The sequence below is a fragment of the Xiphophorus hellerii genome, chromosome 7 (genome assembly GCF_003331165.1).
Source record: "Xiphophorus hellerii strain 12219 chromosome 7, Xiphophorus_hellerii-4.1, whole genome shotgun sequence".
NCBI lineage: Eukaryota > Metazoa > Chordata > Actinopteri > Cyprinodontiformes > Poeciliidae > Xiphophorus > Xiphophorus hellerii.
In genome coordinates this window covers 18,158,156-18,185,519 of record NC_045678.1, presented here as the reverse complement: position 1 = coordinate 18,185,519, position 27,364 = coordinate 18,158,156, and the positions used below count along the sequence as shown (strand labels likewise).

The window sequence follows — 27,364 nt, the reverse complement described above, 5'->3', positions numbered from 1 at the left end:
GAAAACATGTCAAAATACAAGAACTGAAAGTTATGTAAGCTTTATGTACAGTTAAAAACATAACTCGGAAAAACAAAATGAACCATTTTGTGCAAATCCTATGCATTTCACCAAATATGAAACAGAATTAAAGAGACCAGGCACACGAAGCGTTACAATTCACGTAAACTTGCATGAAAGAAAAGACTATTTTAACATATCAAGTTACTTAATACGGACTTTTAGTAAACCACAATAAATACACATTTCATTTAACCATTCATAATAAATACTGAAAATTAAAACAGTAATCCTAAGAGGGTGCAATGCTTTTAAGTACCTTCCCACACTGTACACTTTGGCACAATTTCTATGTATTATAGGCTTGTGTTGATGAAACTGATAACTTCAAAGTTATTCGGGGATTTTCTGGGAGATCCCATCTAATGAACAAATGGTGAAGATTGAATGCTAAACTCAGTAAATTTGAATGTATATTTATAAAATGGAGCACATTCTTGTATTTATGCATGAGCAAGGACTTAATGGGCTTCATTTGAGCTTTTCCATAATGTCTTAGAATTCTACTGAATGTTGAGCACTTCAGTTTCATTCTGTCAATGTTTAGAAATGCCACTATTTATACATTTTAAATGAATAGGCTTTATGACTAAAATGATTCAATAGTTCAACTTATTATGCTCATAAGATCAATCCTATTTAAAATTAGACTTTGATTGTCAACTCTGTGGCATTATTTACCTGAAGAACAAATCTGAGTTCTGCAAAGCAACTGTAAATGAAAAGGTTATTCTATGCTGTTTTAAGAACTTATCTTAAAAAGAAAAGCCCAATCATGCCTATTGAACCTCCTTTAGTTATTGTTATTGCAGCAACATAAAAAACAACTTCCTCTTTAGACTGTAAGGTGTAATTTAATCATTTTAAATCAGCCTTTCCTTTGGTATTTAAAGCAGATAAACACTGAAACAGGAAGACTTTCACTAATGACTGTAGCATTTGTAGACAGAAAAGGAATTGTTTCTCAACTAAAAAAAAATCTTTTGAATGTACCAAATGGATGTATGGACACTCAGTAGAGGCAGAGGGAAAAGGATAGAATGTACACTGTTTTTTTATTTTGAAAGATCATCGATGTAGAAAATGTGGGTGAGCTCCATGGAACAGAATAGTCTGCACCTGCCAAAAAGTCTCTCTTCTGGAAATGGGATCCCCCAGACCTTGAAACAACATGAATATTTTTTTTAAGGAAAGGAACAACCATAAAAATATTTTGCCATGATAATGACCTCTAGCTCAAGAAAGGAATCAACAGCCAGACTAAGGTGACTCAGTTGTTGAGCACCTTAGTCAATAAGGTGCTTCTCAGAGGAGAGGATGTGTTTTCTGCATTCCATACGTAATATTGTTGCTCTTCTGCACCTTTTGGCGGCATTTTTGCCTGCTTGTGCTCCCTTGATTTTGTTACAATTTTTTTACAATGTTTACTATTGTAATCTACAAGCTAGAACCAAAGGTACAAAATGGTATATGCCATTTAAAAAACTTTATCTTCAAGGAATCAAAAGTTTTCTGGATTATTTAAAAATAAACCAAAAATATACCTGCTGCAGCTGCTATTTGTGTATGCAATTTTAGTATAGAATTGTTTGAAACATAAGATTTGGTCATTAATAACCAAAGACGTGCCACTGGACCCCAAATAGACTAAGTGCAAAAATCATCAAAATGAAATCACTGGTCACTTAAGTGAATTCTGAAATCTTATGATTTTGAAGACATAAAAGAAGATAACTGTACATTATTAATACAACTTGTTTTGTAAATGGAGGCAATTTTTCAATGAGTTCCAAATGGCATGCATATTTTTATGAAAACATTTACAATATATATAAGGACACACTTATAATTCAGTCACAATAAATAAAACTGACAATTTTTTGCACATACAGCAGACAGAAGTTCAATCTACAGTACAATATTTGTTTGAAACTAGTACTTGAGTTCTGCAAATACAAGCTACATTGCACAGTATGACATTAGTTGTATTTGTATGTTTTATATTGTCTCTTGTGTTTTGGAGTTGAGCACGAACACTGTCATGGAGAAACCTGCATTTGTCAACAGTACCACAAAAGTGTTTCCATCACAAACCTATGGCTTAAGAGTTATAGATGAAAAGTGTGGTATTATTTTGTAAATTGCTCTGAAAGTAGTTTTCAAAAAAGGCAATGAAGATGTTCCATAAAAGTATACCATAGTCGAGTTCAAGCGAGGATGTAATAATTACAAGCTTGAGGGCTTTTAATTGGCTGTGACCTCAGGGCAATGGTCTGGTAAAGGGAGTTTCTTAGGATTGTTTGATAGTAAGGTTACATCAGGATGTTCATTAGCACTTGATTCTTGGGGTGGCTGCTCTGCTGCCATACTGATGATGCTGTTACTGCTGTAGGACTCCTGGCTGTTGTTGTTAAGGTAGTTTTGAAACTCTGTCTGGTTCTGGTTCTCACGCTGCTCCACCAACATGGCCTTGGACAGTACCTTGGTGTTTTGGTCAGGTGGGTAGCAGCACAAAGTGGCAGCTGGACCGCCTCCATTCAGATTACGGTGGTGACCGGTTGTGTACTCCTCCTCCGTATGATTAGAGTAGCCCGTGAATTCCCCAGACGTCATGCTGAACGGTCCTTGGGCCAAATTGCCATTGGTTGCGCTGACTGGTTCTGGGAATGCTAACGCCTCCCTGTAGGACTCACTGGGGCGACTGGCATGGACATTCGAGTCGGCACTGGTGCTCCCCAGCTGATAGTAGTCAGCAGAGGAAGAGTTCATTATGTAAGGGTTTCCATTTATATGGTTATCATGACCCACGGAGCTATCAGTGTAGCACATCACCGAGGACATTGGCACCACCTCAGTGTGAGAAACTGCTAGAGGCGTCATGTCAGCCTCATAATTCTCAGACTTCCCTGCAGGTTCCTCCTCGTCCTCTGAGTCGCTATTTGCAAAGCTTTGTGTGCTGGAATCAGACAACCCACTACATACGCTGCTGCTATCCTCGTCGTCTTCCTCATCATCTTCGTTCTCCTCCTCGTCCTCCTCCTCCTCCTCTTCTTCTTCCTCTTCTTCCTCATCCTCCTCATCTTCATCATCCAGAGGCTCCTCCATCTCATCTGCAGAGTGCAGGTGCATTGCAGCCGTCTGTGGGACAGCATCAGACAAAGAGTACTCCAACCTGTGCTGGGACTGCGTGAACAGGTTCCCGTTCCCCATGTCGTTGGTTTCCCCGCAGTAACCGTTGGTCTGGGAGGTTTGCTGCTGTTCGCGGCTCTTCTCCAGCTCCAGCTTCATGATGGTGTGCAGGAAATGGGTTCGAACACGGATAGGATTAAACTCTACTCTTCCAGTTGAATTGCTGCAACCTTCTTTTGTGCAGCCGCATGGAAATGACATCCGATCCACCTGGGAAAAATGCAACACTCTGTGATGCATGCCTTCTCTTAAATGATTTTTCTGTCCTCTAATGTTTTGTCATCAGTCAATGCATTTTTCTCTAAATAGACAGCACAATTCACAAATATGGGCAAGAAAGTGTATTTTATATTGTCGTTTAGTGCACTAACATAATTTCTCACTGAAAAATTTGGAAAAACTCGACCTTAAATTTAAAGTAATTCAGTGGGAAGGTTGACATTTATTATGTAACACCTGTTTTCAAAACCAGAGTTGCCCTTATCCCTCTTTTTTAACTGGACAGGACCGAATCTACACTTTGGTCAATCTTTTGCATTATCTCTCATTTGTCCAGAATCCTGGGTTTTGACTCTTCTTTTAAGCCTTTCCCAAAGGGAGGTTTTGGGCAGAGAATTGATTTTGTACCTGATAAACAATCTTTCCGTTTGTTTGGTCATATACTTAGAATCATTATCCAATTGAAAGATCAATAAAGTAAAATAAAGTAATGATTAACTAGTGAAAGCTTTTTAACCCTCATATCAGCTTTAAAATAACTGAATTTCATCATAACTGTGACATGGGAGAGTTTGGTAAAAGCTACCTTAAATGTCTTAAGGTTTATTTTTCACCCTACTAAATACATTTTATCAAATTAAAAAGTTAAACTTTTATAAATCTTTCACTGTGAGAGTATGCTACTGCAATAAAAGACTCAATAATTTTAAGAATTTTTACATGCTTACAGGGTCTGTCAAGAAATGTGCAAAGATTCTGTGTAAAATATGTATTTTGTGGAATTTACCTGACACTTGATCCCTGCAATGCTGCAAGCACATGTCTCAGGGTCACAGAAAAGCCTGCAGTCGCAGCCACAGTCTTCTCTGGACATGCGAATGGCTCTAAGTTCATGCTTCTCCTCCACATCAATCTTCTTCACGCCTGACGAGCGTAGCAGTCCCCGCCGCTTTTTAGTAGTAAGAGGCTGCAAAAAGAAGTACTCATCTACCTCTGTGTTGTCGAGATCAATGTCGTCATCTGAGATGTCTTCTGCTGTGAGTGTGTTGGCCTCTTCTGACTCCATTGTGCCATTCTTAGTCAGCTGAAAAACAAGATTGGAAAACATCCAGGCACTTAAAGTATCAACTGTTTACCTAACGTCTCCATTTCCTTTGAAGATTTAGTTTTGTTAAAAGCTCCAATTGTAATTTTTGGATTGGCAACTCTGCAAACAATTAGGATGTTACAAACTAAGTCAGCACTTTATATTTTTAAGAAATATGTTAGAATTAGATTGCGATCACAAAACTAAATACAGCAACAAATTGCCTTAAATCCTCAGACCAATGACTTCTGTCTGCTGAACAATATATTACAGGCATTTATAGACTGAATTGTTTTATTTTTAATTGACCCATAAGAAGCTTTTACCTTTAGCTTTATTGAGTTGAGTTTCTCTTCCTTCAAGTGATCTTTGAGCATATCTCTGTGGATCCTCTCCTGCTCCAAGGCAAACTCTCCCAGGGAGTATTGTCTGACACAACTGTGCCTGTTGGACATGCCCAGAGTGCTGCCACCCTGGCTGGGCACACTGGTGAAGCCCTGCCGCCGGCTGAAGTAGTACACGGTCACATTCTCAAAATGCACCCTTCTTGCCCGCAGGCGCTTCTCCCGCTTCAAGATCGAGTCAGCTAAAAAGGGAAGACAGTGGTAGTAAAAAAAAAACTATGAAATCCAAATAAATCGTAAATTATATGTAGAGCATGCAGTATAGTAATTTTTGGCAGAAGAATTATTGATACTAAAGATAAACACGCAGTGTCAAACATTCATAAGCACTACCTTGTTTTGATTATTTATAAGCTATCTCATAAGAACACTGCTGTGATAAATGTGTCAGTATAAACTGTCGCATAGAGTTGATATTGCAGGAATTCTTAAATTTAGTATGGCCTTTTTCTTGCAGTTTTTAACGCTACTTTGGACTCCTCCACATGACGGGCATTTCCGGTGAGTCTTTTTATAGAGTTCTACAAGGGGGAGGTGCAAGAAGGAGGGTGATTTAGGAGCATAAATTATTCTCCGCATGGCCCGAAGAGCAGAGCAGAGCTCGTTCACTCAGAAGCAGCATTCCCAATGTTCAACCACCAACCCCCCTCCTTCAGAGAGAAAGGACAAATGGAAACCATCTGGTTCCTGCAGCTCTCCGTCTCCTACAAGAAGGACAATGATTTTCATTACAGATGTAAGCTGTCATACCTTCCAAAGGAGAAACACAACTTGGTCACAACAAAATTAGGTAAAATGAACCTTTTTTGAACATTGTCATGTTGGAGATTCTAAGCTATTTCTCTAAAAGCCTAATTATATCTTAGGTGTAAATCGTTTTTTTTGTGTGTGTGTTTTTTTTGCACACAAACATTCCTTACGCCATTGAAGACTTTGTCACATTTGACCTGACTGTTCTTCAAACAAGTTGCAGATGTTTTTCATCAGAACTTAATTATTTAAGTTACAAATAATTAATTAATAATTAAATAATTAACTTAATTTAATTAACACATTCCATATGTTTTTTTAATTAGAAAAAACATATGGAATGTTTTATATCTTCTGATTATATAGTGGTTCAAGAGAAATCTTAAGTTGGCCACAAATCTCTTGATTAATGAATCTCTACATTTTTCAACTCATTTTTGACACATAAAGACAAATACTGCTTTGATTAATTTGGATGTTTTGTTTAAAAAAATCCCATGCTCTTTTCTACAAAGAATAAATTATTTAGTGAAAATCATCTCATCACATGGACACCGTCTCTTATTAGAATTGGCTTTCTTTACAGGCTTTGAAACTAATATAACTTAAAGAGAGACTGATTTTATATTTTAAATCAAAGTCAAATCAATCCAAGAATCACAGCAGTGTATCATCAGTAGGTCTGTTTTTGAGACATTTAAATTGTACAAAGCTTCTTCACATCCCAGCTGTGATTGCCTTTATTTTTAATAAGCTGAAGGAACAACATCTGCAGATTGTTACGGCATTCTGAAAAGTAATCAAAGTCAAATGTTGTCTCCTAAACCGCAATTGATTTGTGTGGACTTACAGAAAATTATCAGTGACTTTTTAAAATAAATTAGACAAAAATAACTGCTGTTTAAAACAAAAGGAATTTAATTCTGCTTTTATTCATTTTAAATAGCTCAAAATAATTTTTTTCTGATATTTTCATTGTTGAATAAGCATGACTTATAGAAGTTCTTAATGTCAAACATGTTGCTGACAGGTGTTTTAATGCAGCAGTGAATTAAGAGAAACATACTACCAATGCAAAGGTTTACTCCAAGAACGGCTATATGATTATAAATGACTTATTTGATTTTCAGTTGTCCAGCTAACAAGCACATGATTTATGAGCCAGAACAGAGAAATTCAATTTGACTTTAGAGCAATACGTGAGATTTTGTGACAAAGGAAGACATGCACAGGATGTGAAAATACATGATTTGATTTCTGAAGAAGTTAAGAACATTTTTCAACTAAGGTGGTTTGAGGCTGCTTGCCTCTGTTTTCAATTACTGCAAAGTAATTTTGTTTCCTCCACTGAATTAAGATGAAACATCTATCAACATATTAGAAGTATAGTTCTTAAAAATCTGACATCAAAAAAGAGAGTTGTCAAAGAGATAGTCTGTTGATCTTTGCAGTTATATTTTTTTTCAGCAATATTAATATTAAGGTACTACAGTAATAGCAACCGTTGCAAATTCCATCAAACTAATTAGCAAAACCTTCCCATTTCTATTCTTCACACATTAGCAAAGCATGCAATGGTGACAGTCTATGGAATATTACGTTCAAGTGTTTATTTGCAATGCACCTTTGATTAATCAGCCAAGTGAACTGCTTGCATTCAGTCAAGTTTGGAAACATACGCAGAATTAATTTATGTCATGGAACAAATACTGTACTTTTGCTTTGTGTAGAGTGCAAAAGAAGCACTCCCAACTGTACCATCACTTTTTGAGGTTTGTTAATATCATTAATTAATTCTTCTTTATTGACACCTGACCAACCACTTTTTTTTCTTGTCCATCCCATTATCTCCAGTGACCTTTGAACAGTTCAAACTTGTTTTATTTAGCATGGCCAAGAACCTAATTGATTCAAGGACCTTTTCTTAGTAAATACCACAATAGAATTCATTTGTAGTCCTCACTATGACATTTCTACATAATTTGTCTCTAAATTGGTTCAAAATAGTACTACTTCCTTTAAAGATATGCTTTTAGTGTACCTCTTCACCAACATTTTTCTTAGTATTATAAAGTCTGTGTAAAGCATGGGCACACACAACTCGAGATCAGCTCATTCATCTGCTTAGGCCTGTAAGCTGATGCTGCTCCTAATGAGCAAGTCTGGCTGTGCATGCTTCCTCTTCATCATCAGCACCAGTCTCCTCACAGCACAGCCACAAATGTTAGCTCATTCGAAGATGCGTAGATTGATGTTTAACCTGCATCTTGTAATACCTGTGAGCTACTACACAGGTTGTGAGAATCACACCATTTTTAATGAAAAGAAAATATATATATATATATTTTTTCCTGATAGGAAAAGATCATTTTGCTGTCAGTAGAACAACAAAAATCAAAGGATATATTTAAAAGAAACAGACTCACGGGTGAAAGGACCTGAAGTTGAGGGGTTAACGCTGTCGCTGCTATCCCCACTCTCACTGCAGGAGACCTCATCATCAGACTCCCGCACAGAGGAGCATGGGGAGGAGGAGGCTTCCACCTCCTCAAATTTTCTCTTCAGTATTCCGCTCATGGCCTGCCGCATCTGCACCTGAACGCGAGAGACAGCAAAAGGGGGCTGCATGTTATTTAATACCCGGTTTAGGACCTTCATAATCCTCAACTCACTCAATTAGCCACCAACCCAGACTGCCCCACCCCCAGCTCCTACCTTCACCCACCCACCCCGGCACGCGTGCACACGCCCCGACATGCACACACACATCCAGTCTTGCTTGCTGATATCCCAGCTTCCAGGCAATCCCTGGGTCATTGATCACCTTGGCACGAAGGAGCAGAGGGTATATAGTGAAGCTGCTAATTACAAACTACATCTTCCTCACAGGAAGTTAATTCTCCTTTTTGATTGAGAGGTTCAGGGGAAAAAAAGAGAGACTGGATCTATTCACCTTCCACTGCTAACCATCATAATTAAGTTTAAAACACAATGTTAGGTTCAAATCTTAGAAATACTAAACAATATGAATATATTGTTTATATTTCATATTAACTGAAAAGAAATTTGTAAGTACATGGACACATGTCATTATCAGTGTCAATTCTGAATTGATTGGCAGATGTGTGCTCGTGTTTGTTTCCCATACAGTGCAAATCATAATCTTCAAAAAACAATACAGTTAAATGTGACTAATATCTTTGTAATTATTTTATTCATTTATATGATTTAAAAAAATTCTACGACTAGTGTAGCACAAATAGCATCAATTTGTGTACATCTGCAATGTATGTTGTTGCGTCCCTTATATAAAAGAATTACAAATAGCATTTCTTTTTAATAACCAGGACAATTTACACTAAAAAGTGTTTGAAACAAACACTGGTTTCTCAACTGTTTGGTAAAAATTTCCATCCACAGTTGCTGTTGAAAGAAAAATTTTACTTCTACACTGTCATGTTGTGCACATTAGTTTTCAACTTTTATGTAAATACAATGAAGCCAAGATTCTTTGGTATTTTTACTCAAGCTTATGACACCAGGAGAAACTTATTATTGTCCATGTGTATACCCCATTAAAGGAAAATCACAGCAGCTGGAGTGCCAGCAATATTTTCATGCCATATTTGCCATGCACACATTCTGGGGAAAAAAAACTGCTTTTATCAATTCAAATGTTTGTCATTGGCACGTCATGCAAAGGATTTTGTAGCAGACTACGTCAATGTCAACCAAGAGTCCATTAACTCCCCTGACTGATGATGCAATTAGACAAATAAACAAGAATAGGCTCATCAGTCAAATACACTAAAACTAATTACTGTCACATTTAATCTGCCTCTAACACTACTGCATGGCAGACATCAAACACTGCATCATTTTCAATTTTGTTTTTTTTTTCTCAAAGCATTCAGACAGAATGCTCAATCCTTACACAGCTTGCAATATACATACAATTGTATTAATTTAGTCATTAAATATAATAAATATTTAGGCTTTGTTTTCACTGTTTTAACAGTAATAATTACATTTTTAAATCACAGAACTGTGCTGCTGAGGTACAGCGAGGCTCGCAATGACTGGCAGCTTCTCCCTGGTTGCTTTCTCTCTCGCCCTCTCTCTCAGAACCTGGAATCAGTAGAGACAACGTGCATCTTCAGCCAGTCTCCGCTCTGTCTATCTGCCAGAGCAGCTTGTGGGGGAGTTCCATTCACAGACAGCCTCGCTGTTTCATCTGGGCTCTGCTATCAAGTCATTACAGATGCAAATTCGGTCGGTAAGACATGCTGCCTGAGAGAAAAAAAGAGATAGAGGTGCAACCAGGAGAGGGAGGACTAGCTCTGCCAGCCAGAGGGTCATTGTTCCCTGGAGACTGCTGTGGCATGGCATGGCCAGCATTTGGAGAACCTCCAGAGTCAACAGCTTTACCTACAACCAAGGAATGCGAGGCAAGAAAGTCAGTCAGGGTAACCTCACTGAGTAAATCTCTCTTCATAAAGAATTTATAATAATTTGGATAAGAAACAGACAGCGTTATCCTGAACTAGATGCGGTTTATTCTCAGCCCATGGATACAGCTGAAAAGAAAATGAGCCTCTTGCTTCTGAATGAGAAACACAGGACAAATTAATGACAGATTAAATAGCTCATTACATAATTCTCAAAAAAATCTGACTTATAAAAGCTTCTGATCTCACATGAAAAATGAATTGCTTTCACTAGCCACTTCACACCTTCACACCTTGGCAAGCAGGAGTGGAAATTTCCAACAGAGATGACCTGTGCAAATTCTAGCCCATTTTGTACTCATGGTCTTAATTAGATACCATTGTTGGAAACGTGTCTGTGTGCTTAGCCCTCAGCTAATGCTGCGCTCAGGCTTTGATATCAAAAGTGGTTTCCATGGAGATTCTAATGTACTCTCTCGCAAATAGTGCCTGCCCATATGGCCCTGCTTTCTGTGCTACATACACTGTGTGAGGGACTCTTAGCAATAAAGAGCAGTCCATACGTCCAACCCCTCCTGGTTTCATCTGCATTCTATTGTGCCAGTATGAAAACTTCAGTGGGGATGACATCATAAACCACAGAGCTGTGGGTGATCCGAGGTGAACCTCTTTAATCAAGGCTAAATAAAAACCAGAGATTGTTGCATTTCTCCAACAGCCTTTTCTTTGTCTCCACCGCATTACCACTGATCACAGCTGGGCAAGCACACACTCTTCTCAATCCCAAAGAAATTAATGCAGCAAAAAAAAAAAAAAAACATGCTTGGAAAAGCCCCTCCCTGTGTTTGCTTCTATTTGAACACATATTAAGTCGGACATCAACTCCCATCCTTAATCAACAGTGCTCCCAGTTCTCCAGCACACTTTCATCACAAATGTATTTTGTTTCTCTTCATCATTCACAAAGTTGACAGAGAAAGGCTCACAACGCTCATCCAGAGTGATGCCAACAAGCCTAAGGGATCTGGAGCAACTCATGACACATCAATCCTACTGTGACCACTCTGTGTGTGTGTCTAGGTGCGTGGGGGTGTGCGTGTGTGTGTGTGTGTGAGCCCTCACAGGAACAACTGACCTGGATCCACTGGCCGAGTGTGACTCCTCTCACCTCTTCTCACAGCGCTACAACCACCCAGTCACAAATGTGGCCACTCAGAGAAGGTGAAACATGATGAATGGAAAGATTCTCATTTTGTCTCAGCCCACTGACTTGCAGCGACCCCTTAGCTTCCCGGGCATGAGAAAAAGGGAGAGCAGAGAGTGCAGGAGGTTGAGGGAGACGAGTAATTTTCCAGCTCTGCCTGCGTTGTCGGTAACATATGCTTTATTGTTGCGAGACGACAGTCTTTCTCACTTCAACTGCCTCTTCTGTCACTGTGTTGCACTCTCTCTTCGCTTTCTATCTTTGGCCGCACAAAGGCTCATTAGCTGCAGCCGGGCTGAAAGACAGGAGCCTGACTGGAGCAGAGAGTGGAGCAGGGAGCAGAGGCAGCCTGTGAGATCACATGGGTGGGATGTTTGAGAGAGAGAGAGAGGCAGAGTCAGGCGTGCTTCTGCTACTGCTGTCTGCAGATATTTTTACCAACACAGGGAGGGAGGAGGACTAGGAGGAGACCAAGGAAGGAGAGTTATTGGTGTGTGGGGTAGAAGGAGCAAAATGTTAAAGAAACTGATGAGAGGAGATGTGTATGGAAATGGGGCAAGGAGTTTAAATAGGAAATGCACAGATGAGGGGATTTAGTTGGGAATAGTAAAGGTAAGGAGGTAGTAATAGGAAGTGTGGTTGGATAGACAAAAAGAAAAAAAAATATCTGATGCCAAAAACATCTTTGAGAAAAGAAGAGAGGGTGGGGTCTCCAAAAAACAAGAACCCTTCCAATCTCTTTTGATCCCAGCCTAAATCAAATCAGTCAACAAAGCACACACTGGTTCAAATGCAAACAGCCTTCTATAAAAATGTTTTCTGCACAAACACCGTCTAGCTGGAAGAGATTGACAAGCAAATGTCAGCGTAAACTGCTTCATCCACAGGAAATAGGATTTGTCTGCACCAGAGTGCATGTGCTCCTGATGCTTCCTATGCCAGGAAGTTCTCCTGAAGAGTTAGTGGGGCCCCCAGTTGTTGCAGTCAAAGAGCCACAATTCCTTTCTTGCACTCAGCTGGATCGTATGTCAACATAAAATATCCAGCATGTCCTCTTTCAGGATAGAATTAAGCTTAGACATTTTTCACCCTCTTATAGAGAGTCCTGAATTACAGTCATTACAGACACATGGCAATTCCAAGCCACAATTACACCACCCCTTAAAGCGTAAGATGGCAAAGACCCTGTCTGGCCATTGCCTTCCTACTCAATTCAACTCAGTTCTCATCTGCTGTACTCTGTCAGGGATTTCTCACATTAAGCTGGATTTCTCTGGTTGAATTTCAGCGAGGCCAATCAGCAAACCGAAGGAGGTGTCGTGAATGATCCTGCCGATTTCTTTTGGCAGTAGTTTGGCAATAGCAACAGAGGAAGTGAATAAAAAAATATTTAGCAATTAATGTTAAAACAATAAGAATGTATGAGATAAAACATTTAATTGCCCTACTCCTCGTAGAGTTATTTACAGAGTTTGCAATTTTCAGTAAGCTTCATCAAGGTGGCGGATTACACATGTCATAGCCAAACATTAGCGATTGGGTAAAATGAGATCCATTTATTTAAAACTTCAACATAGTCCATGTTTCCAGGAGACAATTATTTCTTAATAGCCTAGGGTCCAGACCCTCTGTACAATGTAAAGCATAGATCAAGGGACTGGTTTTTACTAGGCTGGCAAATATCAGTTTTTCTTCAGTATTTACTGCATATGCCAGAAAGAAGGTTATGTAAAAAAGAAATATTTAATCCTATCAAAAGTTCTAAATAGTACTTACTGGTGTTACATTGTGACTCTTTAAAACAGCTTAACTATACAGTTTCTATTTTCTCATGCTCTACATCATCTCTATTAACCTCGCTAAGTCTCGGCTTTACTTTAATGCCTTTTTGCCCGATCAATACATCACTTCTGTCCTGTAATGCTGTCAATTACATCAGGTTGTGGTGTCATATTAGAAATAGCATGTTTTGCTTTCAAAAGGCACTACAGATGTCTCAAATTTGACCTTTAATCTCTTTTGACTGTTTTTCTGCAGCTATTTTCAAAATGTCCTTGCTAGACTAAAGGTATAGTCTAGCAATCACTCTTTGATGACAAAGAGTGAATTACCACATGAGTTAATGTAGGCCTTATAGGAACTGTCCTAATTTGGTCATTTGAAACTCCAAGAAGCTTGATGTTCCTACAAGATATCTTTTGTTGGCACATTTGGACATGTGCTCCATGTCGTCCAGTAACATTCTTTGAGTACATGTCACATTCAGTTGTTCTGATGGTCCCAAATGCCAGCAGGAGGAAGGCAAAATCACACTAACAGACTGAACTTCCATAAATATCACATAACGGGGACAAACAACGCAGGGGCATGGAGAGCAATCACAGAAGCCAAGATGAAGTCAATCATAATGGGAAGAATAAACAAAAGAGAAGGTGATTCTCAATGATAAAATGTGTTGTAGCTGTGATAGGAGCATGAGTCAAAGAGAGTAGGGAAAATGACTGACAAAAGAAATGTGAGAATGCAGTAAAGAAAAACAGAACTCAGACAAAACCAAAGTAAAAGTGCAAAGGAGCTTGTGAATATTTTTTTTTCTTTATTTTGCCTACTTGGTTCCTAAAGCATTTAAAAGTGAGAATCTAGACATCTACACCCTAAACCAGAAAGGAGGCGTGTTGTTGTAGCAGAAATGCAACTTGGTTCTGTGAAAGGAAACAGCCCATCTGACGCCGCTGGACACTTTTTTTTCTAGTTTATTGTGCCAATTCTGATGCTGAAAACTGATTGATCAAAGCTATTCCCAAAGTTTGGGCAGCTCCCTTTAACTTTAACCTCTCTGAGTAGAAATTAGACTCAGTGTTTGGCTGAAAAATTCCTTGCTTTTGACTTCTGAGATAAATAAAACAATTTAAGCCTTCTATTGCTGGCTGTAAACCTTCCCCTAGTGGTAGATTTTATAGTACAATTAATGCAATAATAACTGATTTTGGGTTTAATTCTTTGTTTTTGTTTAAAAATACATACAAAAACAATTCTTGATTCCAACAACAATGAACTCTTGCTTCTCTTTTTCTTATAATATGTAGTTTAATATTTAGTGAAAACGTTGATAAATTGTCTTTAAATGATTTGAAAAAAATCTTCTCCTCCTGAGAATTACACCAAAATCCCCTTGTTTCTTTCCTATGCGATGATTATCACTCAAGTGCTTTGAAATCTTTTAACATAATTGTTAAAAGATTTTAACATAATTGAATTACATTACATCTGATTGCCACCATTTTTATAAATATTTGAATCATTTTGATATATATTTATATACATATAAAACTTTAAATCATCCCATTTATTAGCAGTTGCTGGTCTGGTTAGCAGTTTATATCTGACATTTCACATTACAGTGGTCTTTTTTTAAATATGTGGTTTGCACGCAGGAAGCAAGCGGAGGAGTACAGACTGTACACTGACAGAGCTTGCTGAGCTCTTTAAACGCACAGCTGGCTATTACTGCCGAATCAGAATGACCACAGAAGCATTTCAACAACACAACAGTAAAGAGGATGCACTAACTCTACAAACACACACACCTTAAGAGACACAAAGCCATAAAGATTTTGCCTTATACATTTCTGACATAAACATAGCAATACATTTTTATTCTGAAAACTATAAAAACACTATACTGTAAATTACATGGACACTAAATGGCACGAGCTACTCAGGCTAATGGAAAGCTGCTGTCCTTATCAACATCACGCTTTCCTAAATGATCATTTTACAGTTATTGCGTGTGCCTCTCTCTCCTCTTTAAAAAAATCAATGCCACTGACTTAGTCATGCTAATACACAGGAACATGAGCCAAAGTGATTCATTCCTACTGGATTTCTGTTGTCTAGTAACAGGGAAGATTGTGTAACTTAAAGTAAATTTTATTTTGAAATTATTATGTCAGTTTTAAATTAAATTAAATACATTTTTTTGATAATTGTATAGTTAGCTTGGACTGACATAAATGTACACCAGGTAGTTTATAACAGACATTTCAACGCTGTAAAAAAGACTTAAATTTTTGAATTGATTTGCAGGTCATTATTCTCTTGCAATTCTTATGCATACAATACACAGAAAACAGAAAACAAGACATAAAATAATTTCAAAATCCTACTGATGCAAAGCATCTCTGTGTCAGAACGTCTTCATCTACTCGACACCATCTAAATCTCAATCGATTCTTTGTAAATCATGCTTGAAAAAAAATCATCCTGCTTTTGCAAACCTATGTATGTGGCGTTTTCTTAACTCTCCTGAAACTTTAACAGATACTGTCCATTATTTAAGTGAGTTTAACATCAACCTTTTCTTTACTAAACACTCCAAGGGGATAGGTTATAAAACAGAATGAGAATGAGCAAAAGCATCCTATGGTACTGCGATGCTGCGGGGTTCCTTTTCTTCCAAAGATGGCATCATGTGTGCTTTGAAATACTTTGAGATTTTATATAAAAATATTTTACTCTTTTGCCAGAAAACTCAACATAGGACATATTAGTGGGTCTTTCAGAAGGATAATGCGATGAGAGGGGACACAAGACTATGGGCGTCTATTGTGCAAAGATAAATGTTAAGATATGCTGCTTTCTGTAATTCTCTGTAGTAATTTAGTATAGCTGTGGGAGTAAGCTAGAGTATGCCGATCAAACCCACACATGCATAGGGAAAACATGCAAACTCCATACAGAAAGACCTTTAGCCTGGAAGTGTAAACCTTGTGAAATGTTATAGCAAGAGATGTAATTAAAACATAAAATAAAATTAGTGTCCAGTTAGCAAAAGGGTATTAAAGGTTTGGAATATCAAAAAATTTCTGTAAGAGACACCACAATAAAAGAAGTTTGTTCTAAGGTATTTAGCACATCTTAATTATACCAATAAATTTGTTCTGAATGTAAAATATGTTTTGTTTGTTACTGTAATTTTTTATTCCAGAATCTTTACTGGCAAGTTTTAGTAAACCATCTTATCTATATTTCCTCAAACATATGCTGCCCTATTACATAAAAATGTAAAACATGAGCTGGAGCGATGGCATTTGTTACACCATTGCACCAGCGATGGTGACCTATATTTGCTCTCACTTCGAGAGGCTCCATCAACTGACAGAAGAAAATTGAAGACAGCAGGCAAAAAAAAACAAACAAACAAACAAAGGTTTAGAGATTATCTAATTATATACATAGAGCCATACTGCAATTGAGGTCATTTGTGTGGCAAATAGACAGTAAAATGTGTAATATAAAATATCCTAACAAAATCTATTATTTAATGAAGCAAAAAGGGGCAGGAGTGTTGCCCCAGTCATTCAGACATAATCAGCATCATGCAGTCTGGGTCTGTATTCAATAAAAATGCAACGTTTAAAACCTACTTTAACAGCACAGAAGAGAAAGAGTGTAAAACAAGGCTGAATCATTCCACCTGGCTTGTTTATCACCTTCATTACTGTTCTTCTCTAACACAGTAATGCCACATTATGTTCAAATACCACAAAGTCCAGATGGCAGATTATTTGATATACTGTATTGCAGTCATGATAAAAGAAAAACACACCGCAAAAATATTTATGTATCATGATAAAATAAACCTAACCTGATACTTGAATATTAAAATATACAAATAAAATTAAGTTAATATAACAAATTCACACTGATGTTCTTATGACGATAAGGGGTTTTAAACTGCACCCATTCCAATTTAAACCTAATTACAATTGGAGGCAACTTTAGGTTTTTTAGAATGATACTGTCAAGAAAATTCATATTTGGCATGTTAACAGTAGCCTGTAGAGTTTGAGATGTTGCTCACCATTTTCATTTTACCATTTCAAATTTGTTAGAAATGGGGGTGTGTGACCCTTATTGGACCACCAGAAACTGTTTCATGTGAGCTGCAACGAGTCCTTGAATTACTCAAATGATTTGATTAAAAATAAAATCCTCAGGGCAAAATCTCTTGCCATGAGTTTTCATTTCCTATTTTATTTTTCCCTGTGCTGATGTGTTTCACAGGCAACAGTTATTGCTGTTGCACAACACACTCTGGTGTACCTTAACTATGATGGAAAGAGACAAGAGATAAGGAGTGGAAAACCTGAGGAAAAAGACCCGAAACATTTCAGGGTTTGGGTCTCAGTCAAAAGCAAACATGCTCTACAGTGAAGCGAGTTAGCTTAACATCACAGCGTGGTGCCAACAACAATTTTGCAGACGCATGTATTTCCGAATAATGAAACCTGCAGACGTAATCCATCTATTGTTGGAGCTGCAGGCTGATGGATCATCCTGAATCACTGAAACACAACGTCTCATTTTTTAAGAGCGACATGTTTAAAGAATTGTACAATATAAAATACAATCTGTTGCAAACTAATGTTATCCAATATTATAGAACCCAATATTTCAAATCAGTGTCAAATTGGGCATATTAAGCAAAATAAATTTTATCACCTCAAGTATAATTAAATCTGAAGCAATGCTACTAACAAGCATCCCACAATGCTAAAAATAGGCAGAATTGTACAAAAAGCTTTCAAAATTACTGGACTTAACTGTATGTGGTAGTATGTGGTCTGTGTGTCCATATGTACAGGAACACCTCTGATGTAGAAAAGGTTTCTGATTTGTGAAACCTGTAAGTTGTGAAAACAAATATTGGAGATTCTTAATATTTTCAAAAGTATTGCAAAACAATTGTATTTTATTGTTTTCTGTAACTTAGTGCTGTATATTATCTTGTATCTTTTATCATTACATCTTTATTCAATGTGCTTCTGTGCACAATTATACATCCCAGGTTGCTTTGAAGTTCTTATAAGGTCTTTTCTTACCCGAGAATAGTCAATATAGTATAATATGCAGTTAAAACTATGTCAGCACAAAGACAAATCTTACAACTCCTCATCCTCATAGCCATTCTTAGGCCATGTGTTGGTCTCATCCATCATACTCCACCATAAATGGTAAAACCAAATGGCACAGAGAGGAGGAGAGAGAAAGCAAAACTCAGGTCTCAGCTGGACTCCCCTGAGGAAAGGCTGTGGCCTGGATGATTATGCTGCTACTGATGATGTCAGTGGAGGATCACAGGCACTGACAATATACAAAAATATTTATCAAATATTCATTTTGTGGAATGTTATGCGTGGATCTATGCAGGTTCTATGCAGGTTTTTGGATCTATGCATCAAATACAAATGGATGCATTTGATCGATAATACAAACAGCTAAAATCAGTATAATAATCAATAGTAGTGTAGTGAACTTCAACAATTTCACTGAAGCGTGATTGATAAATTTGTAGATCATCTGTGTTTGCGTATGTCCTGTCGGATGTACAAATTATGCAAATAAATAATTAGTGAATGCCGAAGCCTCTTTTCTCATTTGGCTTTGGAAGAATTGCACAAGTATATGCAAGCTAAAAATAATAATAAAAGCAATCTCCAATTAAACACAAAGGAATCCATTGAAGGAAACATTGCAACATCTACAGATTTATGCAAATGAGATTTTCACATGCGCTCTGTACAATTGTTAACGTGCACTGTGCCTGAGGCTGCAGACAAATCTGCTCTGCACACATGAAAGAAGGGGAGGGGAAGGGGTATAGGTTGTGGAGGGAAGTGGGGGGCTGTTGGTGGAGAGAAGTGAGCCCCCCCCACCCCCACCCCCTGTTCAGCACTCAGCACGAATCAGAGCTGCAGCCTGGTGACGCCTGCTGCAGACTCTCCTCTGCAGCTTCAGCTCTCATTGATCTGTTCTTCCTCCTCTTAGAAACAATAAAGGAAACATGGCTGTTGATTAGCCACATGACTATACACATGCACTATTTCCACTGTAATATCTTATTAAATCAAGAGCTGGAGATGGCGGACAGGCTCTTGGAAGGCCGACATATATTTGCATTCGGCTAAATAACTGATATTCTGTGAAGAACTTGTTGATAGGTTTGAGCTCACAAACTTTCTGATTCCTGACAAGATTGTGGGTTTTAGATCAATCTTTCACACCAAACTACATTAGCAATTTTTCTTTAATGAAACATGCCTAAACTAAAGCACTGCTTCGTCTCAGCTGCCTTTTGTTGTTACAATCGGTGATCAAAATACAAAAAACAGCAGACAGGCAGCAAAGCAGATGCTTCGCACTCAGCCAGAAGTTTTGATTTGCTGTAATTTAAGTCTCACGCTGTCGAGGCATAATCAGGTACTCTCACCCTCATGTCAATCACAATGCATGCCTAAATTATTCATAAGTCTATCATTTATTTATGACTATATTTTCCCATGCTGCCTGAAAGTTAGCAAAAGTCAGCTCACTGGCAGAAACAGAGCTGCCAAAGCCTTTCACAGAGACAGAGGGCTGCTTTTATCTTTCACACAGGCTGAGGAAAGCTGTGGGATGTGGAGTTCACATTCCGCAGACAAGCCTTATCATTTATATATAGCCAGTATCATGGAGAGATCTTGAATAATTTTTTATATGCAAAATATCCACAGTTATCTGAGAGAAATTGGGAAGTAGGGCAGCTCTCACTGCTATTAAAATGTATCATGAATTAGAGTCAAATTAAAAACCACAAGCGACAGGAACTACTTAATGATGTGAAAAGTGTTGAGGGTTAGTATCTTAAATTCTACAATTATGAATGAATGTTTTGATTCTTGAAAAGAAAACACAGCCAAAATCTTCATTTTGAGATTGTGAAATTGTCTGCCATTTCAATAATTTATAATAATTGCAATAATGCACTTTTTAAAATAAATGATAATGGAAACTAGAGGTTGTAATTAAGATGTTTATTTACATAGCACTTTTTATCCACCAAATGTAGCTCACACAGTGTTGCTTTATGATATGGTTGTCTACCCAGAGTGGCAAAACCCGGGGTTTGCCATGAGGCATAACAGATAAAACAACCAATGATGATAATTTTATAGGACTAATGATAATAGGGCTGCATGGCACAGCAATTATTAACCCTGATGCCTTGCAAGCAAAAAAAAATGTTGGATTCGAAACTCTTTCTGCAAGGCATTTGCGTGGGTTTTCTCTGGGTCCTCTGGCTTTCTCTCACAGTACAAAAAACAGACACATCAAGTTAATATGCATCTCTAAATTGCTCTTAGGTATTAGTGTGTGCATAGTTGTCCTGTGTTGTTGTGCTGCCATGTAATGGACTGCCTATTTGTGTGTTCAGTACATGATAATGGTTGCTCCTCATTTGTTATTTACAATATAAGCAGTATAATAAGATATTGCTGTACACTACAGTTGATAATGTCTAATCAACTTTTGCTCTTCCGTAGTTCAAAATCTTACAAATGTTGACTGTTCACACCTCAACTAGATAATTATACGCACAAAGTATAAGACGATAAACCCTTTATTTTTCTGTTGCTCTTTTGGCTCTAGATCAAGACAAGCTGAGATATGAAAGCATGTAAAGCACAATTTAAAGCATATACAGTGGTAAAAACTGAACTGGATTTTTTTAATGTGCTATTCAGCCTTTGTTATTTAGCATCTTTAATACATATTTACAGTACATTGTTGCTAAATTAGCTCATTTCTCTGTCTAGCTAACTGATCATTATTTTGCATCACATTAATCGTAAAATACCAGCAGTGTAAATAACCAATAGGATGTGAGTGATGGTTAACAGTGAGCTGACAAAGGCAAAAATATATGCACCCTTTAGGATTTGCTGGCAACAGACCAGTCTTTCTAAACAGGTGTCATGGCAACATCTCAGGAAAGAGCGATCTTGAACCGTGAAAACTCAGCACCGCTTAGCCAGGAAGGAGCCAAACACACAAAAAGAGTCACATCAAAAGCTCCTAAATTGGAAACATGAACCCTGCGGAGACTCGCAAAGCTGCTCTGCAATCTGAAAGGTTGATATTAGTTCACACTCAACCTTTGATGAAAATGTACTTCATCGATGCAGTTGCATACTTTGGGGTTTCTAACAAAAAAAGTACATAAAAATGTGCTGTTGCGAACAATAGAAAGCACACTGAATGGGAAATGAATTACTGAGAGGCAATTTTTTTTTTTCCTCTTATGTCACTAATGACTATATAAAGTGATGCAAAATACCTCCCCTCGTCATTAGGGGGTCCAAATTTACCTACTTGATAGCGAGTCAAATAAATCTCAATGTGGATAACATTTTATGTTTCATCAAACAGCAACAAAAACAGTCAAGCAGTCATAAAATTCCTTGATGTTAATACATAATATGCATATCAATTATTTTCTTATATTTTTCCACTGGTTAACTATTTAAATATTGGAAGCCAACAGAAATAATTAAAAGAAATTAATCCGCTTCTATTGTGTTGGGATTTTTTTCTAGTACTGATTAAAGGAAAATATAAAGGAATGTTCTGCATTTTAACATGACCTATGGCATTTATTAACTAAAATATCAAAACTACAGGTTGAAAACCACACAATAAATTCTAATTTCTACAGCTCCACTAATTTCCAAAAACATAAAACAACTTTTCAACACAAATACCTGAAGTCTGATCTATAACCCTTCTTCAAAATCGTTCTGTGACGGTGAGACCCCTTGATTCTTATTTCCCTAATCAAAGGAAGCTGAATGGATTCACCCATGTGTGTGAAGCTTTGTGTGCAGAGAACTCAGCCAAATTAGCCTCCTGATGTGAGATTCTGCTTAGTGCTGTTAAGCCATGACACCTTCTCTGTGAATTTTTAATGGAAACATTTACTGGTATCAAGCTTAAGCCATCTGTGCTGAGGTTTGCAATACTGGCACAACTGAATCACTTCTTCAGATAAGACACTGTCTTAATTGACCAGCTTTTTCATGAGTAAATACATCTACTTAATGTTTCAGTTTCCTTTAACTATGTGCCACATGTACTAATTAAATTCTGCTCTAAGGAGGTGGCTGGGTGCAAACTGGCTGAGGAGAAAAATGGATGGAGAGAGGAAATCTCAGTATTAGAAAAGGAGAAAATTTACTTGCCAAAATCACACACAACAGGTATGAAAAGGGTTTTAGGATTTTTTTTTAACCTCCTGTTGCAATACAATTGCAGCACTGCATAATTTCTGACAGTAGCAGCTGGCAGATAACCAAACACAATACCCCTGGCACAATATGGCGTGCCGGGGCTGTGTTTCTGCAGCATACAAATGTACGCAGTATTAGAAAAAATACTGCAGCATCGTCTTACCAGACAAGGGAACAAATTTTTGTCTTTCAAGGCACACGTTAAGTTTAAAATTCCAAAAGTCATCCAACATTGTCAAAAGCCAAAATATAACTTCCAAGTCCTGAACTGTGAATATTGTGTCTCAAATATTATAATTTCTCAAATTTATCACTTAGTTACAGTGCTATTTTATATTAAAGTATTTGTTAATGTATTAGTTATTAATATGGCTAATGAGATTTATTTACTAGAGGGATTTAACTTAAATATCTTCAAAAACAGACAAATAAAACAAAAATATATGCTAAATATTAACCATATCACACAAAAAAACAGAATTTTATGATCCAATTTATTGTATGCTTTTCAAGAAAAGTGTCTTTTTTTCATGGAAGGAACTAAGGTGTAGAGAGTTAATGATGAAAATAAAAGACACTTTCAAGAATATGGTTCTAAAGTTACTTTGCATCCATTAACAAGCAATATAAGCACACCTCAGATTTATTAATTGGTTATTTCAAAAAATTCTTATGAGATGGTTTATCACATTACAGAATAATATCTAGCTTTTGCAGTAGGTAATTTATTTTAAGTCATTATTTAGGCTTGCTCCAAAGTTTCAGCATATCCACTCGTCTGACAGCTTCAACCGTTTTTTTTCTAAGAAAACTTCGGTGTGTCTTTGGGTGCTGTACACAATGCGAGCTATGATGCTAGGGGGTTTAAATGTGTATGGTTGATCTATAAATATATATATATATCAAACATAATTGTGTGTAATAATTTACATTTGAATATTTTGCATGTATTTGTAATTGTAATAAGACCTGGATTTGGACTCTTCAAACAAAACAAATTTTAGCAACATTTTGGATAGTGTGAATTACTGTTGTTCAGAATTTCTTGAACATTTCTGAACAAGCAAAGGTTTTCATCATTTATACAGAATGGCCTCTCAATGGTTTAACGAATAAGCAATAAAATTGTACTTGCTGTCAAACTAACAAAAAGTAGATATTAATCAGTTATGACTTATCAGCCTACTATAAGTACTGAAAGGAGTTGGGTATTGCTGCTTCTCTGACAGTCATTTTTAATCCATGTTTTACATCACATAGTTTCTCATTACTTCATACCTTGTAAAAGGAAATTAAGTTGCCTGATATATAATTTTTCTCCAAGTGGCATGAACTGTATTGCAGTCTGCTTCTCTTCTGTAGCTTCATTCAATGTTTTGTCTGATGTAGGGATTCTGGGTAGCTTGTTTTGAATTGGATTAATGTTATTTAACTTATGTATATACAGAGATGGTTAGTACCAACTTAAATTTACTCGAGTAACTTAATGAAAAATATATACCTTTAGAAGTATTTGTAATGCACCATACTTTTTACTTCTGCTTAACTGATATAATTTTTGAAGAAATGCTAATTTTACTTGATTAAAATTTCTGGCTACTCTACCCATGTGAAGTTACTATTCTAAACAAAGAACAAACACATTTTAACCAAACCGCAAACAGATATGTCTGGTGAGACTTTTGGTTTGTTACCAAGATGAGATGAGCCTGTTGTGCTATTTGTGATAGTAAACAGTAGATATTATCACTACTTTGCACTCTTCTAACATCTATGTACAGTAAATATTGATTTCAAAAGTTTTTATGTTGTGGAAAACAAAGATTTGGTCTAGCTGCCATGGCTTCTTTTTATGCATGTTGAAAAATATTTCAGCAATAGCAACAAAATTTATAAATGCAACAAAGATATGAAATAGATACAAGTGCTACTCAAATGTTGCTATATGCTACTTAATCTCATGCTTCGCAAGAGAGATGCTCTGCCTGCATTGAAGAAGATTATCTCACCTCACTGTGCTGAATGCTTGAAGTTAGAAGTATTGTCTCAGTGATGTAATTAACTTCTAGAACTGTACGTGGATGTGCTCAAAGACTATATGGAGAACTGAACTTTAAACCCGAAGTGATCAGGTGATTATGTCATCGTGGTAAAAGCAACTTACTCTGCTCTATCACACATAAAACACAATTTTAAACCCTTAATCTCAACACAAATACATCATAAAAAAACAGGAACACATCATAAACAGTACTCATACTTCTTGTGCTTCATTTCATCACAGTTGTACTCACATAAAACATGTCTCTGCTGTCATACATGGCAAGATAAGGATCTGTGTGATAACAGTTTTAATATTACATCTGAAAAATGCAATTCAAAAGAGGAAAACCTGAAATTCATATGAATGTCCAAGTAGATATCAGTTAAAATTCAATTCCTATATTACAAAAAAATAAAACATATTTGGCACAACACAGTTGAGAAAAAGATAGCTTTTCTTTTTATCTTTGTGAAATCAGATGCATCTCTTGTGCCAGTGAAACAGCTGTCTTTATTGACTAAACACTTGTCTGCTCCAACATCACACCCTGTCACTGTTATCAGCCAGTCTTTCGTGGCATCTCAACAACAGTTGTGTGAGCTTTGAATACCATCCATCTCGTGGGGATAAATTCAGTATGTTAATGGGTTTTGAACGTCGACAATATAATTTTCAAACAGCAAAAACAAGATCTGATCTTACCTTTAGCTAAATGTGTTATAAAGCGACGTCCCACTTCTATTCTGTGGAGAATAGAGAAGAGAGACACACACAATGTTTGTTAATACCTCTAGCACGTCTTAAACTATGCAGTTGATAAAGAGATTATGCACATTGTGGCCCTGGGAAATATGGTTTATGCTGTTTGTTGTTGCATCTGATGTGAAGTGCTGTAGAGAGACACTCGGAGTAATTATGCTGTAACGCTCTCTGTTATCACAAATGACAGTACGGAGGCTTTGTTAGGAAAACTTTGCCTTTTCTGCATTGACATACAAATGATTGTCAGAGCATCTTCTTAACTGTATGAGAACCAGCCTTCCTTTTATTCCTGTTTGTGAGATGGAGGTGGAAGAGAAGCAGGGGTGTCTCCAGAGTGTCCCTATCCTCTTCCACACAGTACTCTGCAAACAAGACCCTTTTTCTACTCTAATCTGGATAAAAAAAGAAAAGAGCAGCTGGCTATACACTGCTGACTGTGTTTCTTGGCATCCCAGGTAAAGATATGTAAAAAAAAAAAAAAAAAAATGGCCTGTTCAGTTTTGTGGAAGAAGCCCTGATGTTTTTTTTTTTTGTATGTTATAAAATTTTGATGATTTAATTCCAGATACAGTGCAGTATAACTTTTGGCAGATAGTCAGTTGTTCATATTATCATACTTAACAGCAGCCATGTAGCCTTTCTTCAACATGCTTGTCTTTTGATTTACCTTATCTAGAGTTTTTGATTTCTCTAAAGTTGAATACTATTCTCACCTGTTTAGCCAACTGCCTTTCTTGTTTTTAGGGATGCCTAACAAACAAGAAGTTGACATTGAGATAACATCAGATGGTTGTTATGAAAACTTGGGAAAGAGTCTGTTCTCTTGTCTTTCCCATTTTGAAGATTATTTAAAATAATGGCAAAATCTGTCCATCCTAATAAAATGCAAGACACAACTAACAAAAAAATAACTTTTTGAGTTCATTTTATCTTAAATAAGTTCATTTGTTATTGGTTAAATTTGTGCCATAATTTATTTAGTTAAAAATTTGATTTATCAACATGAGATTTTCAATTAAACGTAATATTGAAAAATATTTCATTTGTCTATTAAACAGGTTTGCCTGGATTGCCAACACATCTTATTTCTAGTACCTAATTTACAGATGTGTGCTCTAAAATTGCTTTCTAAAAGACAGGAAGCTTTAAAATGAATCCATGTTGGTCTCACTATATCACGGTCTGTCTGTTGAGTCAAAAATATAAGAAGCAATAATGACCACAAAGTGACAGCTGAGGTGTGGTGCCTGGTATAGCGTGACAAATGAACCACTTAGGAATTGTTCCCTGCAGCATTAAAAAGTAACAAACCAGCATAAAAAACACACAAAATACTTGAAGCCACAAATAAAAGATGTAAAAGATAGAAATTATGAAAAATCTAATTTACCTCATATCAATATGTTTAAATGCAGGCCTGTCACCTGTAATCGTTCATACTCACCATTCATTTCGTTATTATTATCAGTATCCTCCTGCCTGACGCCCCATGAAGCTCTGAGAGTTCATAATTTTTTTTCCTCCACCATGATCCAGTTTTACCTTGCAGAATCCTTTATTAAGCAGAAAGCAGTGAACCTAGAGCCAGTTTCCAGCACAGTATACTGGGCTGACCGGTGCAGCTGTCGCATACAGTAGTGCTTATACAGGCACTTCTTCCGGCTGCTCGGGGAACAATGGTGCAGAATCAGACCGACAGCTTCACGGACAACGTGACTCCGTTTGACCAATCAGGGGCTTTAAACCAGGAACCAGCCGCAACAGAGAAGAACACTGGAGCCTCCGCGCAAAACCCCCCCAACAATCACACGCAACATGACCGTAATCAGGTAGCACTCCTTGGTAACGCAGGGTCTGCTGGCAATTTTAAATTGAAATAAATACAAAAAACGGAACAATTATTTTTGAGACTGCAACATGTTTGTGTAATTTATGTGCTTTACAGCTACATTTTCTTTCCCCCCACTAAGATGTGATGTCTAAATACTAATAACCTAAATGAGTTCAAATCAAGTCATAATGTCTTATCAGTAGCTGGCAGTATCATTATCACAGAAATAAGAAAAAAAAAAAAACTTCATGATAAACT

At 36.9% G+C, this 27,364-nt stretch overlaps 1 protein-coding gene across 4 annotated transcripts; it reads right to left on the bottom strand.

Annotated features, from left to right (window-relative positions):
* Positions 1-24: 24 nt before the first annotated feature.
* csrnp3 (cysteine-serine-rich nuclear protein 3) lies at positions 25-26,968 on the bottom strand. 4 transcript variants are annotated; one of them, XM_032567004.1, is made up of 7 exons: positions 26,720-26,968; positions 25,216-25,256; positions 17,968-18,047; positions 8,136-8,304; positions 4,882-5,141; positions 4,256-4,552; positions 25-3,459 (listed from the first exon to the last, which is right to left on the bottom strand). In XM_032567004.1, exons 4-7 carry the CDS (start codon positions 8,296-8,298, stop codon positions 2,305-2,307), a joined length of 1,875 nt encoding a protein of 624 aa, XP_032422895.1. In that variant the 5' UTR covers positions 8,299-8,304; positions 17,968-18,047; positions 25,216-25,256; positions 26,720-26,968; the 3' UTR covers positions 25-2,304. The 4 variants fall into 4 exon arrangements, with proteins under 4 accessions (XP_032422895.1, XP_032422894.1, XP_032422897.1 ...); XM_032567003.1 differs by lacking the exon at positions 17,968-18,047; XM_032567006.1 differs by lacking the exon at positions 17,968-18,047 and having other exon boundaries at positions 25,216-25,251.
* Between the last annotated feature and the right edge of the window lie 396 nt (positions 26,969-27,364).